Genomic DNA, 16,734 nt, shown 5'->3' with positions numbered 1-16,734 from the left:
AAACTAGGTGTAAAAATAAAAAAGATAAAATTTAACAACAACCAAAAAAAGTGGAAAGATAGACATTATAAACAAAATTACAGGAGATCCAGATATGAGCATTAACAGGTAGAAACTTAAGACATATCACTACCACTTCTTGCAAATCTCGCCTGCTTGGCAGAGGCGGGGGGGTGAGGGGGAGGCTGGCAACACCTCATTCTCTTCTGGGGTCATAAAACACGTGTTAGCATACGGCTTTTGCCTCAGGCTCTGTTGTTTAGAGAACCCACACTAAGATACTATGGCTAAAATGTTCAAGCAATTAAATGATAAGCTGGAAAATTTCACTAAAAAACAAAAACAAAACAACGATAATAAATATAATATGTAAGTCTAGAAACGAAAAGCACAATAATTTAAATCAGTATCTCAATGGACAGACTTAACAGTAGGTCAGACGGGGGTTCAGCAAGTCTGTTCCTAAAGAATCAGACAGTGAACATTCATTTTCAGGCCACACTGTCTCAGCTGCAGTTACTCAGCTGTGCTGGTGTCATGCACGAGGCACCACAGATGGTATGTAAGCAAATGGGGGCACTGTGTTCCAATGACACTCCATGTACAAAAACAGGTGGCCATAATCTGCTGGCTCCTGGGTTATATACACTGAAGAGAGAATTAGTAAACTAATTAGAAGAAAGTAGAAATTAGACACGTGGGATCAAGATATCATTGCAGCCCCAGGAAAAGAGAACACAGAGAATGGACTAGTGGCTATAGCTGAAGAGATAATGATCTGATGATGGATATGAAACCACAAAGTCAAGAAGCACCATGGACCTCACTAATTGCATCACAATCAGATTGCTGAGAACCTAAAACGAAGAGGGAACAATTAAAGCAGACAAGCAAAATGACACGCTACCGTCGAAGGAACAAAAAATAAGAATGACAACTGACTTCTCCACAGAACACATGGAAGCCAGAAGACAATGGAGAGAGGTCTTCAAAAGGTCTGAAAGAAAACAGTTTCATAGAGATAAAAAGGTCAGGTCACTAGAAGAGGTAATGATTCTAAAGGGGCATGAGCTTAGCAACATAGCCTCAAAGTATGTAATTTAAAAAATAACAGAATAAAAAAAATTAGACAAATGCACAGTCGTAGTGGTAGGCTGATCACATCGCTCGTGGTAACTAGTCGTTGCAGTCTCCCACTGTCCTCTCCTTCAGACCGACCTCCTCTATGTTGGTTTTTGGCCTAGGAGCTCACAGAGGCAGGAAAAACAGAAGTCCTTGAGCTCAAGCGTGAAGGTCCCTGCGCCCACAGCTGTGTCCCTTCTCCCACACGCAGCTGAAATGGCAATGAATTTGGCTGTGTTCTTTCCTGGCCAGGGGTTGGTGGGCTCCTCGGGTGATCTGCCCATCCCACACTCCTCTTGTGCTGCAGCTTCTCTGTGGTGTGGCTGGGACCCCGCTGCAGGCCTTGGCCTGGCATAGGGCGCCTTACCTAGGGAGACCACGTGCTTTCCTGTCCCAGCCAGGGTGCTTTCGAGAGCGAAAGGAGGGCCTGCTGCTGACTAAGCCAGGGCCACAGGCATAAAATGGGTCTTTTCTGAACAAACTAGGAAGTATGGTCAGTCATCCTTTACCCTTAAGCTATCGGGTTTGTGTGCCCTGAGCATGTTAACCCCTCCAAGGCTGCCCAGCCAAGAGTACATGGAATTTTCTAGATGACTTCCATGCACATGGGAGCTGAGGGAGACTCCACATGTACACATGCAATTTAGCTGTGAATTCTCATGGCTGCCAGAGCAGTATTTGAACTGCTCTAATCAAGAAATTTCCCTCAATGGACCACCTTACAGCAAAACATTGAGCAAGATTTCCAGAGTGTCTACTTTTGTCACGAGGGGCAAACACTCAGGATGAGACGGAATTCTGATGATGAAATAGGTAAGGTTTTTTTTCTGTTGGGCACTCTGAAAGGGTTGAATTGTGTTCCCCCAGAAAAACACACGTTGCAATCCTAACCACCAGAACCTCGGGATGAGATTTTATTGAGAAATGGGGTCTATGCAGATCCAGTCAAGGTAAGATGAGGTTATCAGTGGTTCCTGGTTCTGTATGACTGGTGTCCTTCTAAAAAGGCAGAATTTAGACAAAGAGGCAGACAGGCACAGAGGAAAGATGGTATGAAGACAAACAGAGAATTCCTGAGGCTACAAGAAGCTGGGAGGGAGGCATCAGCCCTCGAGGAACCCATCCTGCGCACACACCTTGCCTCCAGCCCATAAATGTCTGTTGTTGAAGCCACCAGTTTGTGGTGCTCTGTTATAGTAGCCTCAGCAAACGAATACAGGCACTGAATCTAACACTGTGTCTTGCTATGTTTTAAAACACCTGTGAATACATAACTTTGGCCACTATCTGCACCACATTGTAAGGCTGTAACCTGTTCTTTGAGAGAAAGGAAAACAGGCAGTTTCAAATCCTCTCCTCCCCAGATAAGTCAGAATTCCCCAGAAAGAAAAGAGAGACTCTCTAGGTAGAGCACATTGGTATATCTAGAGCTCCGGTTGGAGGAAATTTAAGACAGAAGCTTCCACAGCTGAAAACGACTGGAAAAAACAATCAGAAAACATTTTCCTACAGAAACACAAAATAGCTGAATGGGAGAAAGATGATAAGACAACTGGCATAAAAAAGATTTCAAATCACGAGGAAGATAATTTCCCCCCTCCCCCCCCACCCGAAGATGGATATATGTTTTATTAGGTTGGTGCAAAAGTAATTGCGGTTTAAAGGTTTAAAAAAATTGCAAAAACCGCAATTACTTTTGCTCCAACCTACTAAAAGAGAGGAAAAGCCACCAGCAACAGTTAAAAACAGTTAACCATGGAAAGAGATGACTTTATCAAAGCCACTTAATTTTATGAGATGATTGTCATGGGCATGTAGTTAAAAATTGATATTCACAAACACCTACTGACACACGTAAATGTTCAGTAAATTCTCCGTGAATGGATTGTGCCTATCTTACTGCCCCATCAACAAAGCCCGCAGCGTCAGTTACTTGAGTAAGACTCTCTACTGCTACCTGGTGGCGACATGCACGTACTGTCGAAGCAAAATCAGACCTCAAAGGCTCGGAGGCAAACGACCGAGTCAACAGTGCTGTGACAAAGGTCATGAACCAGAAACAGAGCATTCCGGCAAACGAGAATATACAGTGAGAAACCCATGGGGAAGAAGTGAGAGTGCAATTTTCAAGAATGGTCCCATCATGAAAACAGAACTTCCTGAAGAGCAGAAAGAAAGAAATTTTTGTCTCCATGGTCGAGTCGCTAAACTTCAGAATCTGAGCCACAGTAACCACAAAATAGTCTAACATCTCACTGGTGTCTTCATATTTCATTCTCTATGTGAGAATATGGTCCTTTTCAATAGTCCATGAAAAACCCATGAAATAAGGTCTATTCTACAAACCGTGTGAAGGGGTGCGTCAACACCCCTCAGTGTGCCCACGACTGAGCTACAGTAGCACAGAGTGGGCAGAGCTGGTCTTCACTCTCTCATCCCCTCTCAGGGTGAAGCAGGTCTTTCCTTTCTAGACCAGCTGCTGTTGGCAGATTGGGACGAAACGCATGGCTGGCTTTCATCGGTGACCTCACACGCACTTTCAACCTCCCCTCAAAGTAGAGCCTTTACTTCATTGTGCAATGGGTTGGGAACACACAACTGGAAAGGCTTCCTTATCTTAGCAAAAACACAGAATACTGTGTTCCAAGAAACTACAGTGTCCCGAGAAAAAAACAAAAACAAAACAGAAAGAAACACCCAGTAACCCAAGGAAGAGGCTATTTCCTAGAAACCCACATTATTTGGACAAGCTTGTTAAGTCAGGGAAAAACGGCATCAGAGTCGTTCTTGCTTCCTCAGAGTGTCTCCTATTTTGCCCAATTCTCACCCACCAAGCACATCACACTCATGAAAGAAAACGGCTGGAGGCATGAAAATAAGGCTGTTTGTGCATGAGTCAGACAGTGATGTGTACCACCCTCTTTGATGCACATGCATTTAAAAAAAACAAAACTCTTCAGTCAAGAGAGATCAAAAGTGTTCCAGACGTTGAAGCCCAGAACTGTTTATTAAATCTGAGAAAACCAGAACTCAGAGACAGGAAAACAGAAGCCCGAGGACCACTAAAGCAGGCAGTGGCGACAGGCTGCTAAAAGGCTTTCTATGAGGAGGTGAGGACATAATTTTTAATTATGCGAGTTATATATTGCCTGTATTCTTCTTCTTAAGAATTATTTTAAGTATTAGAATATTTTAAGTAAAACTAATACGCTTCTTCCCCCAAAGCACCTATCCCCTCTAACACAGCCTTTTTTTCGTTTAGTGTTTTCAGTTTGGAGTATATCCTTCCAAATCTTAAAATAAAAATGTATACACATATATTCATATTTCCACGTGTGCAAGTGCATACAGACACTTACAGAAATATATAGTTTATATGTGTGTGTGTGTTTATATGTGGTATCAGTAAACAGTATGTATACTACAACCAAACAGTATTTTGAAATGTTAACTTTGGACTATTTCCCCTGTCTCATCATTGTACTAATGTCTCCTACTTAGTCAGAGGTCTCCAAATTGACTTGAGAAAAATACAGACTCCCTGAACAGGACTGAAAAGAAAAACACATTTTTTTCTGTGTGTGTGTGTGTGTGTGTGTGTGTGTGTGTGTGTGTGTGTGTCTGTTTAGGACTTGAGAATCAAATGGGAAAATCCTAAGGGGAATAAGACAACTGCAGAATTTATGTATAATGGACCAGAGAGAGATGGACAGACAGATGACAATCATGGTTTCCCAGAAGCCGCTGGCAATGTTTGTGTCAAGAACTTTGGCTTGATGCTTTAAGGGTGTGAAAAGAAGTCACTTCAGTGTCTACGAATGGTGATTTAAATGTCGACTAATGGTAACCAGCACTCATGCCTTTAGAATTAGGGACCCCAGGGAGTGGTGGGGACCATGCCAAACTAGATAGCGCAGCGTGTGCCCTGATGAGAAGGCAGCTGTCACCCAGCGACAGCCAATTACTGCATGGCAAAGCACAAGCTAGTTGTCAGATGGCCCATTTCTAAACAGAAGCAGAAATAAACTGGTATTTTGACGTAACAATCTCTGAATTTTTAAATGTTGGCCATTTACAATCCAAAGGTTCAAAACAACAAGAACGCAGGGCAGGCCAACCCCTGGCTGGTCACACTTCAGGCCACATTTGGAGCACAGGCCATCAGTTTGTAATTCCTGTCTAACGCCATGTGCATTTCTCTGCTGATACAACCAACATCACAACGAAACGTTCTCTGACAGATTAATGTGTGAAATGGACATAGTGCTTGTGAAGGTGCTGGGTCTTTCCATAAGTAAAGATCCCTCACAATTAGGGCGATTATCTTTCTCCCATTTTCATGTTGGAATGACTTTCTGAAAAGGGATAGGACAAAACCACCCATTGCAATACCCTTTTCATTTCTTAGATATTTTCAATTTTATCAGGATTTTCTATTGTGTCACTTTGGAAATATACTGGCCACTACATTTCATATCCTTGGAGTAAGGATATAAAAATGCACCAGAGTCACCAAGATAAGGGACACAGGCTCATGGTGACAGGAAAGAAGAGTTCTTCTGAAGTCACCTTGTGACAGGTGCCCAGACAAGTGCCCATTATGAGATTATCTGGGGAAACAGAAAAAGGAGGGTAAGGAATTGCCTCTGTCTTCTCCGCTCTCCTTTGCAAGGAGGACACGTGCAATAGCACAGAAGTGGTTTAGCATGGGAAGCATTTAGCCAAATTTGGTGATCATTTCACCAAATCTGAACAGTTAACTACAGATTAGAAATACAAACACCATCTTTCCCCTATCAAAGTGACATTCATTTCTTAACTATCTGGGTTTGGTAAGCAGAAACTTAAGATAGATGAACTTTTTTTTGGAATTGACGCCAAGGTGGGAATATTGGTGATACACGCTCTGTGTAAAAACCATCATTGGTGATTTCCTGCTGAACACACTGTTTTTAAAACTCAAAATGCACTGAGCTATCGATGCATGAATTTATGAAGGGGAGTTTCACCCTACCTTGAAGATGAAATCAGCCATTAGAGGTCCTGCGATCTTAAAGGTTTGCCTCTCCGAGCCTCTCTGAAATTCAACTGTTGTATTTTCTACTACAAAAACTCCAGGGCTGTTAAAGCTGTGTTCTCCTTTGTTTCCTTGAAGTGTTTTTGATTCAATAACTAAAATTGAAAAATAAAATGTAAATGAGAGAACTATCTTTTTTTGAGATACAACTGACATTACATCACATTAGTTTCAAATATATCACATGACTCAATATTTGTATCTATTGTGAAATAATCACCACAATAATCTAGTTAACATCCATCACCTCACATACTCAAAATTGTTTTCTTGTGGTGAGAATTTTTAAGTTTCTCTCTTAGCTATTTTCCAATATACAATACCATTTTGTTAAGTATAGTCACCATGTTGTGTATTACCGCCCCAGGATTTATTTAAAACTGCAAGTTTGTGCCTTTTGACCCTCTTCACCCATCCCACTTACCATCCAACCCCTGCCTTTGGCAACCACCAATCTGTTCTAAATGAGAGAACTACCTTAAAATCATTTTATTTCAGAAAGATGCTTTACTATTAGGTTGGCGCAAAAGTAACTGCAGTCTAAAACGTTAAAAATAATTGCAACAACCACAATTACTTTTGCACCAACCTGATACATATAATAGCATATGGTATCAACATAAAGCATCCACTGAGTTTATACTGATACATGTTGGTGGAATAAACATGGAAGCTTTTTAGTTGCTTGTATCAAGGAGCTGACAAGGTACTAGGTCAAATTAGGTCCATTCAATTCTTTGAAGCCATTTCTACCATAAGGGGAAAGAGACTATGTCTCTTCCTTTATATTGTTTGGTGATGTAGCTATTACTTGAAGTAAAGCTGTGTTACTCATTTTATCACCCATTCGGAGATTTTAATTGCGTCTTTTATTTAGACAACAATGAGTCCTAAATGGTTTTAAAAAAAAAAAAAGACAAAAAAAAAACTTGATTTTGAAATAATGCCCGATTCACAGGAAGTTGAAAAAATAGTAGAGAGGTCCTGTGTATCTTTCATCCAGTATTACCCACTGGTTATGTCTCATGTAACCAGTACAATGTCAGTATCTGGAAACTGCCATCGGTCCAACGTGCACACACAGCCCTGTGCCATTTTATCACTTGTCACCACAAGCAACACACAGAACCTTTCCATCACCACAAAGATCTCCCTGCTGTGTTCCTACCCCTTTTTTCACGTTTGCTTGTACAGGAACAGAGGTGCTTGTAGATGATTCTACACAGAAATGATCACCGACCGTTTCACCAAAATAGCATTTCTATTCTATTTGAATGATTTCTTTCTTTTTCCCTGTCTTTTTTTTCTTTCATTTTGGCAAAAGTCACCATACTTAGTGGACCTGGTCTGAGACTGAGAGACGCAACCTCTCCCTAACTAACTGCCTTGGGTTTTCATTGCCTCGTTTCTAAAAGGAAGGAGGAGTCAGGAAAAAACACCTCCCAGGTGCTGTTCTGCCCTGAAACCTACCCTTGATTCGCTGATGTTCAAAGGTCCTTTAGCCATCTCAAACAAAGGACGCAACCGAGCCCAACCCCACTCAGTCTCAAACTTAAAAATGGGAGGCTGATGAAACACAAGCAAATGGCCCGGCGCTGGGAGCTGCAATCTACATGCTGCCTGCATCGATGGTTTTCCTTCACAGGGTTTCTCTCTGCCACGGGAGCAGCTGCAGGAATTCAAACACCCGGACAGACAGACGGCACTAGGAGACATCGCTGATTATGGCTGACAGGCAGACTGGGAACTTTTCTGGGGAGATTCAAAGCTACTGGACCAGCAGGAGTCGTCAGCAGTCAAAACCAAATGCTGGCGACTCTCAGACACACAAAACCCCAACCGCTTTGGCCCTGCTCCCCGTGACCACAGTTGATTTCTGGAACGTGTGAGAGTAAATTCATTTCCTAGTTCCAATGAAGATATAAAGCTGAGTGTTATAAAGTGAGTTGTCAGTAAAAACGCGCTGGGGAACTGGAGATAGTAAGAAGTCCCTCCGCTGGATGAATCAGCCGCCCACAGCAAAGGAGGAGGAACAGTGAGCATGCAGGCAGGAGGAAGACACAGAAACGTTGGACCAGATCCGTCCTCGCGGCGGGCAGACAAAACCCTGCGTTTCTAGACAGAGTTCAGCCCGAAATGACGTGACTGAATTCAAACAATGTGCAGTGTATCCCACGGCTGGGTCACTGCTTTTCCACTGTGCTACCCTTCCGGGGTGCAGCTTTCTGAGTGTCACCGGACGCGGAGTTAGGGCAGGGGGTGTCAGAGTCTGGGAAGGTGATTTGGGAGGAAGGGACAACCAGAATGGCGTCTCTCCTTTAAACCAAAGGCCGGCACTTCTGTTAGTTTTGTTTGGTGTTTTGCTTTTTAACGTCAATTCCATTACTTCCAGTGTCCATCCAAGATGGTGACAAGAATATGAGAACGCAAGGGGTAAAAGAAGTTTTCAACTGCATGCAATACTCAAACCACTTTCCCCCTCGAACCATATGCTTGTCCTAAAAGATCTTTTTTCCAATTATTTCACTATGCTTCCCCTCTCTAGCTCACAGACTCTGGTTGCAGGTAAGAGATCCAAAGCAGGTCCTCTGATGACAACTCTGTCAAAAGGTCAAAAGTGGGAAAACAGAGACAGGTGAAGGGATCTGGTGAAGGTGGAGTTTGTGGACGCAAGTGGTTCTGATGAGGAGAATTAAAGGAAGATACGGTGATGAACCCACAGGGAGGGGAAGGCCAGCGTGGCTCTTCTTCCACAGGTGCCATTTTTACTGGTGGCCGGCTTGCTCTTAAAATAAATGACAGAAGCTTGTGAACTTCGGCAATTCAGATGATGTGTTGGCTTATGGATGTGTTTATGAAGATTTTCTGTATTTCTAGCATTCCTATGCACTTACTGCAGCCTGTCCTGTGACAACGTACGACTCACAGCTCATGACAGCTAGGCACACAAGCCCTTCGGTTCTCCGAGCTTTGCTGACCCTTCTGTGGTTTCTGCAGCAAGATGGCTAGTGCCGGCTGGACACCCCCCAGGATGCCTATACACGCCCCACCACTATGAGAGGCAGAAGGTATGACCCTCCTCTCCTGCTGCCCACTGCTGACTTCTTTCTCCTCTCTAGGCTTCATACGATTGGGCTGGGGGTGCAGAGAACAGCTAAGGAAGAGATGATACGTAGCCTCACACAAGTAGAAACAGAACTAGAAACCAAAACCCTCTTAAATCTCAAAACCATCCCAACTCAAGTCTGTACTGATGTCTTCCAATATTTTGATCCATACTAGTTATTTTTCAAAGAAATGCGTGCAATTGCTTCTAGTTGAAGGGCTTGCATTGAGAAGTGTCAGTCCAGGCCTCTTTCAAAAGCAGCAGGGTCATGCTAACCACCCCCAAGAGGTCCCCTTAAATTCTGAGAAGGCTACGGAAGTGTTGTTAGGAAAACCTGTAATGAGCTAGTACAGCTAACTTAGTTATACATGCATCAGACTCACGCTTAAAGCAGAGCTGTATTTTATGGTACACGGTATTCAGCATCTGTTTCTTCTGACCGGTCATCATACACACTCCCATGTATACATTTATACATCTCTATATACGGTCATCAGACAAGACTTCGAGGGCCGGGGAAAAAAATAAAAATCTTCCAAGTGATAATGAAAGTTTCCAATTTATGGCATCTTGGCTTTTCAAGTTTATGGTTAGTCAAACATTTAATGCTGATTTTGCTACACTAAAATCTCTTTTGCAGGAATATCTTATTGCTTCCATTCTTGAAGGGGGGTGCACTATCAGGAAATTTGGAGCTGTGCGCCTGCTATCATGCTGGGGCCCGACTTGGGACAGGAATGGAAATTCAGGATCTGAACACTTGTAGGCAGTCCGTAAGATGGACATTCTGTAATCAGATTCCATTCCACAGCAAAGAGACTGACACTGACGTCACTGGGTGTGCTCAGCTCTTACTGCCCCCTTTTGGAGAGTATTAATATGGACCCTAAGAGAATGATTTATTACTGCAAAATAAGCTGAATTTCAGGACTCTGTTAAAAATACAAATTAAGAAAACAGTTGTATAAATCAAGAGACTCAAACCACTTCTATATTTAGATGTCCAGAATGTTAACTAAATCCTTTGTAAAAAAAAAAAAAAAAAAGCCAGTGCTATTCATTCGCAGAGGATAACTTTTAGAAACACTTCTAGACTCAATTGTGAGATTGTTCAGAAGGGGAAATTTCTAAGCAACAGATCCGTCACCTTTGGAGAAATGGGAACATTTCTGAACTCTGACCTTGGGACAGTGCCAGTCTAACATGCAAGGACATATATGCATGCAAATGAATGTTCTGCCTCAGAGGAGTCACCTTTACTTACTTTGCTTTACGTTTCCTTACTGTGTTTACTCTCTACTTATTCTCTTTTTAGAACTTACGAAACTATTTTTGGAGCTGAATTTTTGGGAACTGCCTTTCGTATCATGAGAAAAATCAGGCCCAGTCACTGCATACTTTTTGTTTTTAAAATATCTTTTTGATGTGCCATAAAATTCGCATGCCATAAAATTCACCCATTTTAAATGCAGCTTAACGGTTTCAATATATTCACAGGGTTGTGAAACCTTCATCAGCATCTAAGTTTAGAACATTTTTGTCATGCCCCCAAGAAAATGGCATTCCCACTAGTAGTCATTTTCCTCACTCTTCCCCCGACCACCACCCCCCCCCCCAAAAAAAAACCATCAAACCAATCTACTTTCCATCTCCGTAGATTTGTCTACTTTGGACATTTTCTATAAATGGAATCACATAATATGTAGCTTTTTGCAACTGGCTTCTTTCACTTAGTTTAACGTTCTCAAGGAGCCTCTGTGTTGCAGCACATGTCAGAACTTCATTCTTTGTTACAGCCAAATAACATTCCAGATGCCACATTTTATTTATCCATTCATCAGCTGATGGACAGTTGGGTTTTTACTTCATGGCAGTCATGAATGTTGCTATGAATATTCAGCACTTCATATTGTTTAATCCAAAACGGTATTTTACACTGCGATCCCTCAAATGATTCACAACATTGGGCTCTGAATGCTTCTGACCTGTTTTCAATAATTGAATTTGCATTTACAAGGATGAAGACTTACTGTCCTCAAGAGTTGTGGGCTTTCTGCCATTTTAAGAAGAAGCTTAAAAATGTTTTATCCCTACAACCACTTTAAGTTTGTGGCAATGTAACATGTGTAGCCTTTCCAATAAAGACTCATAAAAAGAACAGTTCTGAGAGAAATAGTTCTGAGAGAAGAATAGTTTACAGAGAAAGCCTTGACTGAAGTCACCATTAGATGGCTGTAATCATTTTAGTTTAAAAATCAATCATAATTCATATAATAAACTTAAAGGTAAAAAAAAAAAGACTGTCCAATCATTGTTCACCCTCATTGTCTCAAAGATATTCTCTTGCTTCCCTAAATGAGATCATAACATACTACAGAATTTCTCTTTTTATCAGTATTTTAATCTGTATTATTGGTGACCTTAAACATTTTTATTTAAACATTTTGATATAAACTTTTCTCAAAGGACATTTCTGGTTAGAATATTAGTTTTGAATCCAAAATCCATACACACGTGTGTGCACACACCACACACACACACACACACACACACACACACACACACACACCACCAAAAATGTAAGATGCTTCTGGCCCTGAGAAATTTTAATGACTTAAAAATCTAAATGGTGGCTCAGGGGGAAATACGGCAAAATAGGTAACACTTTGATCCAGGGGGCTTTGATTTGTGTGGCTTTAAAATAGTTACAATAGTCTTTTGTACTTTTAATAAAAAGAGAGAGCCAACACAGCAAGCTTCTTCAAGGCCAGGGGCTGGTCTTGGCAGAGACGCATTTTCCTTAGAAAAAGACTACGAAAGTCCAGCCTGTGGCCACAAGAAAACCTTGGGAGAAGAGACAAACTTTGGTATTTCCAGTTCCTTAGGTCACAAGAGACCAGACAAACTAAGACAAAGGAGATGCCACCTGACTTGGGCCAAAGACACAATACATTTGCAATCCCCTATTGTTTCAAACTGTCCGTATTTTGGAAAACCAATGTTTACGTTCTGAAGCCATGACATACTGGCAACAATGCCAATCCTTGTCAGCTACATTAACTGATACGGTTCGGTGGTTTAAATTTTGTTTTTTCGTCCCAAACTGCTGAGACCTCCAGAAGACTCCTGAATTCTCGTTTACTCTCTGCATAAAAATAGACTACATATACCTTCATTTCCTTTCCCATGAGGGATTAACCCCAAGCTGGTATATTTCCCACTAGGGCATGAGAACAGAGAAATTAAGGGCTGCCTCATTTCCCTGTTGATACAGACCGTTTCAGCATCAAAATCCTTGAGATGTTTGTCTACATGCCCATCAACACAAAGAAAGATTTTTTGGGGGGAGGAATTAAACTTTCAGGAAATAAAACACTGTTAAGATTAAATTCTACTTACAGAGATGTGCAGGTCCTTTCACTGTAATCCTCACACTGCGACTTCCCAAAGGAACAGCAATCACATTTTCTTCCCCTAGAAAAGAACACAAGACAAGTGTCATAAAACTTGTGCACTAAAGGACCATAAAATAAGCAAGTTGATCAAAACGGGGAGGGGGGGCATTTGTGAAGAGTGTTTTTTCCCCCCTTTATATATTTTGAGGTAATGGTATTTGGTCACAAATTTTTAAGACTTTTTATTATCAATGGATATAAAATACTCATTTTTGTTATGTTTTGTCTGAAATTCAACTAATTCTGATATAAATATTGCCACTATGCTTTCGTTGTCTTGCCTGTTACAATGGGCCAGTTTAAATCTCAAATAGCCTGATGCTAAATACCCCCTGAGTCTGGAGCTAGACCCAGAGCTGCAGATCAGGATGGAGGGAGGAATCAACTACAAATAAAGTAGGAGTGGACTGCTTCTCTGCCTCAGGACCAGCTAAGTATAGACTACTTAGCCTCCTATCATAAATTCACAATGGGATGTCCAACCAGGTGTGATTCTGAGGCTGCTTTAAAATATTACAGTTTCTAATGGTATAGAATCCAGTGGTTGAGAACACACCAGATGGAGAAAAGACTCCTTCTTTATATTCCATCCTACAACGTTGATGACAGTAGGTCCATGTCTGGGAACATCCAGATTTGGTGGTGGTGGTGGTAGAGATAGTGATGGTGATGGTGGTGATGATGATGGTGGTCATGATGGTGATAGTAGTGGTGATGGTGGTGGTGGTGGTGATGGTGGTGGTGGTGGTGATGGTGGTGGTGGTAGTGATGGTGATGATGGTGGTGGTGGTGATGGTGGTAGTGGGGGGGGGTAGTGGTGGTGGTGATGGTGATGGTGGTGATGGTGGTGGTAGTGGTGATGGTGGTGATGGTGGTGGTGGTGGTGATGGTGGTGGTGGTAGTGATGGTGATGATGGTGGTGGTGGTGATGGTGGTAGTGGGGGGGGTGGTAGTGGTGGTGGTGGTGATGATGGTGATGGTGGTGGTAGTGGTGATGGTGATGGTGGTGACGGTGGTGGTGGTGGTGATGGTGATGGTGGTGACGGTGGTGACGGTGGTGGTGGTGGTGATGGTGACGGTGATGGTGACGGTGGTGGTGGTGGTGGTGACGGTGACGGTGGTGGTGATGGTGGTGGGGATGGTGGTGGTGGGGATGGTGGTGGTGGGGATGGTGGTGGTGGTAGTGGGGGTGGAGGTGATGGTGATGGTGGTAGTGGTAGTGATAACTGCTGAACACATTCATTATTTGAAACTATTCCAAGACTTTTTAATTGAAATTTTGTATAAGAGATCCTTGATACTACTAACCACTGTGCCATCTTCCCAGCCTCCTCCTCTTTAAAGTTATTTGTATTATTTTTAGTTTACAAACTATTGTGAGAGGCAATATGGAACAGTAGTTTAAGATCACAGACTCTGGAGACAGATAACTTGGGCTGGAATATTAGCTCTGCCACTTATAATTGCTGTGTGACCTTGGGCATGCTTCTTACCCTCTCTGTGCTTCAGTTATAGCTATAAAATGAGAATAACAAGAATATTTGTTTCAAGGGGTTGTTGAGAGGGTCCAATGAGGTAATGTATGCAAAGGACTTAGAAGACGACTTAATTACACAGTAGGTCTGGGCAAGTGTAAGTTATTAAAACCACACTGAGCACTTACCATGCCCCCAGGCACAATTCTAAGTAACTTGACATAAATTACCTCATTTGTCCTAATAAAAACCCATTTCTACAATTAAGAAAATTGCTCTTTTGCACGTTTAAGTGACTTGTCCAAGAGCACGATTTCCTAATCAGAAGAGCAGGGGTCAGAACCAAAAACAACCCTCTTAACCCTTCTACTGTGAGACCTAGTTATGACTGCATTCATCCAAACTTACCATCACAGTATGTTCATTACTGACGTTCATTTTACAGGTTTCACTTGTTTGATTTTGCAATCGCGGGGTGGACCTAAGGGCTCATTAAGTTGCTTCCACTCACTCCCCTCCCACACATAAATGCTCAAGTCCAGCTGGTCCGTCATATTTTTTCTATGTCTCATTTCCTGCCACAGATCACAGCTTTGCTAAGTAGCAAGATGTACAGGAAATAAATTGTCCACACAGTATTAACTAATCAATAAACATCAGTTCCAACCCAGAAGGACTGTAATTTATATCAGATCGTTTATTTTCACTAGAAAGTCCCAGGAGAACTACACCAACCTAAATATATACATGCCCTGGTAACACAAGGAAAGGGAGGTTTTAGTTATACTTTCACAACCTCACTCCCACTTTTGTATTTCTGATTTTTGTGTTTTGATATTTTAAATGTGGTTGGTGGGTTTTTTGCTGAACAAAACTTTCTGTCAAGCATTTTTCATGTTACTTTTCTTGACCCTGCATTTATTTTCTCCTTCTGCTATTTAGATTTAAACACACACACATATATACACACACACACCCTCCCCCACTACCCACTCGCAAGATACAAAGGAGTTTTTTAAAACGAAAGAAAGGAATAGGAATAAATGCTAATGCTAACAACCCTAGGGAAACACTGCAAATACTACTTATTTTCCTGTAAAAATGAGAGAATGGGTGTGAACGCATTTTGTAAACTGAAAAACAATGGTGTCTGTTAATGCTCTCACACACCCGTAACCACTGGCATCATTTAGACTAAAACGACTTAGCTGGTGTGACATTGCACAGAACAGGGGCTGACAACTTTTCAAAAGTAGGGTAGTCAAGTGTGACTCAAGTTCATCTGTCACTCTTTGGGGACAAAAGGGAATTGTAGAAGGGGAAAGAAGGAAATTCAAAGTGTGACTACACTGATTCTACACCTGGAGGGCTGTCTAAACACTGCCTTTTGCAAATCGAGGCGGGATAACTGAAATGTGCCAACGAGCAAAGATGCGGAAAAGTAAAAACCAGAAATTAACAACCATTTTTCAAACAGTAGAGGAGGAACACTGCAGGGATTTGACCCGGCTGCAAGCTGAAAACTACCGTGGATACCTACACCTGCCCTGCTATGCCATTCCCTCATCCCGACGCCCTGAGGCGGAATGCTCAGGACGTCTGTTATTGTTGAATCTGCAATAAGTATCCTCAGCCTTTCACGCGTGTCTGTGCAGAAATATCTGCTCCCATCCTAGAGGCATGTTCATTTACAGTCTTACAATGCCTTCACCTCAAGCTAGCATGGCAACAGGCTAGCAACGCCCACGTCCGAGCTCATTTCCAGGACCAGCTTATGAACAGCATCAAGTAGACGGGGCTACGTTATGCACAGCCTCCAACAACCGCTTTTGGTCCAGAGGGTCCCCAGATTCATGGTACACCTCATCTTGGCTGCCCTTCATAGTGCATCTAAGAAATCAAGAGCCTGGTGACGATTCAATCGTCATTGGCTTTCTGACTCTGTAGTGGGATGTAGGGGTTCAGAATAGGTCACCCCAAAAATGTCTTCAGAGAAGATCTTGGATCTTCTTTCTCTGACCTCCATTCAAATTCCAAGATCTATTTCTTAAGAAAAACAAGGAATAAATCACAGATATACTCAAAACGCTTTCAGAGCTAGAAGAGGTCTTATAAGTCATGTGCGCTAACACTCGAATACGTCAATGCAAAGCATGGCCAAGGTCCCGCTAAGCTAGTACCTTGCCTGGGATCACAGGTGGCGGTCAAGCCGAGGTGATTACCCCCATCTCTGGCTTCTAGAACAGCTCTGATGCACATTATTTAGTCCCACTGAACTCCTAACAGGAAGCAGCGGCGTCTCCAGCAAAGAGCCTGCATTCATTCTGTCGACATTTACTGAGCTCCTCTGCTGCGCTCGTCGACACCCTGGGAATAAAATGATGGAAATGGCAGACATGGCGCCCCCTCTTGCAATGCCTGACCAGTGGGAGAGGCCAGTAGGCCAATTAGTAAACAAAATAATGACCTCTTACAATAAAGGTTTAGCCGGAACTAGAA

At 42.3% G+C, this 16,734-nt stretch overlaps 1 protein-coding gene across 2 annotated transcripts in view; it reads right to left on the bottom strand.

The window, feature by feature from the left end:
* ADAMTSL3 (ADAMTS like 3) overlaps positions 1–16,734 on the bottom strand; it is a 187,823-nt gene that overhangs the window by 87,645 nt on the left and 83,444 nt on the right. For both annotated transcript variants that reach the window (XM_019743525.2, XM_019743526.2), the window contains exons 8-9: positions 12,705–12,779; positions 6,137–6,294 (exon numbers count right to left, since the gene is read on the bottom strand). In XM_019743525.2, coding sequence (XP_019599084.2) covers positions 6,137–6,294; positions 12,705–12,779 — 233 coding nt within the window. The remainder of the gene's footprint in view (positions 1–6,136; positions 6,295–12,704; positions 12,780–16,734) is intronic.

This window comes from Rhinolophus sinicus, linkage group LG13 (assembly GCF_036562045.2).
Source record: "Rhinolophus sinicus isolate RSC01 linkage group LG13, ASM3656204v1, whole genome shotgun sequence".
In the NCBI taxonomy this organism is placed as follows: Eukaryota; Metazoa; Chordata; class Mammalia; order Chiroptera; family Rhinolophidae; genus Rhinolophus; species Rhinolophus sinicus.
Note: the sequence above shows the minus strand (reverse complement) of the source record. Positions and strands in the feature narration are given on the sequence as shown.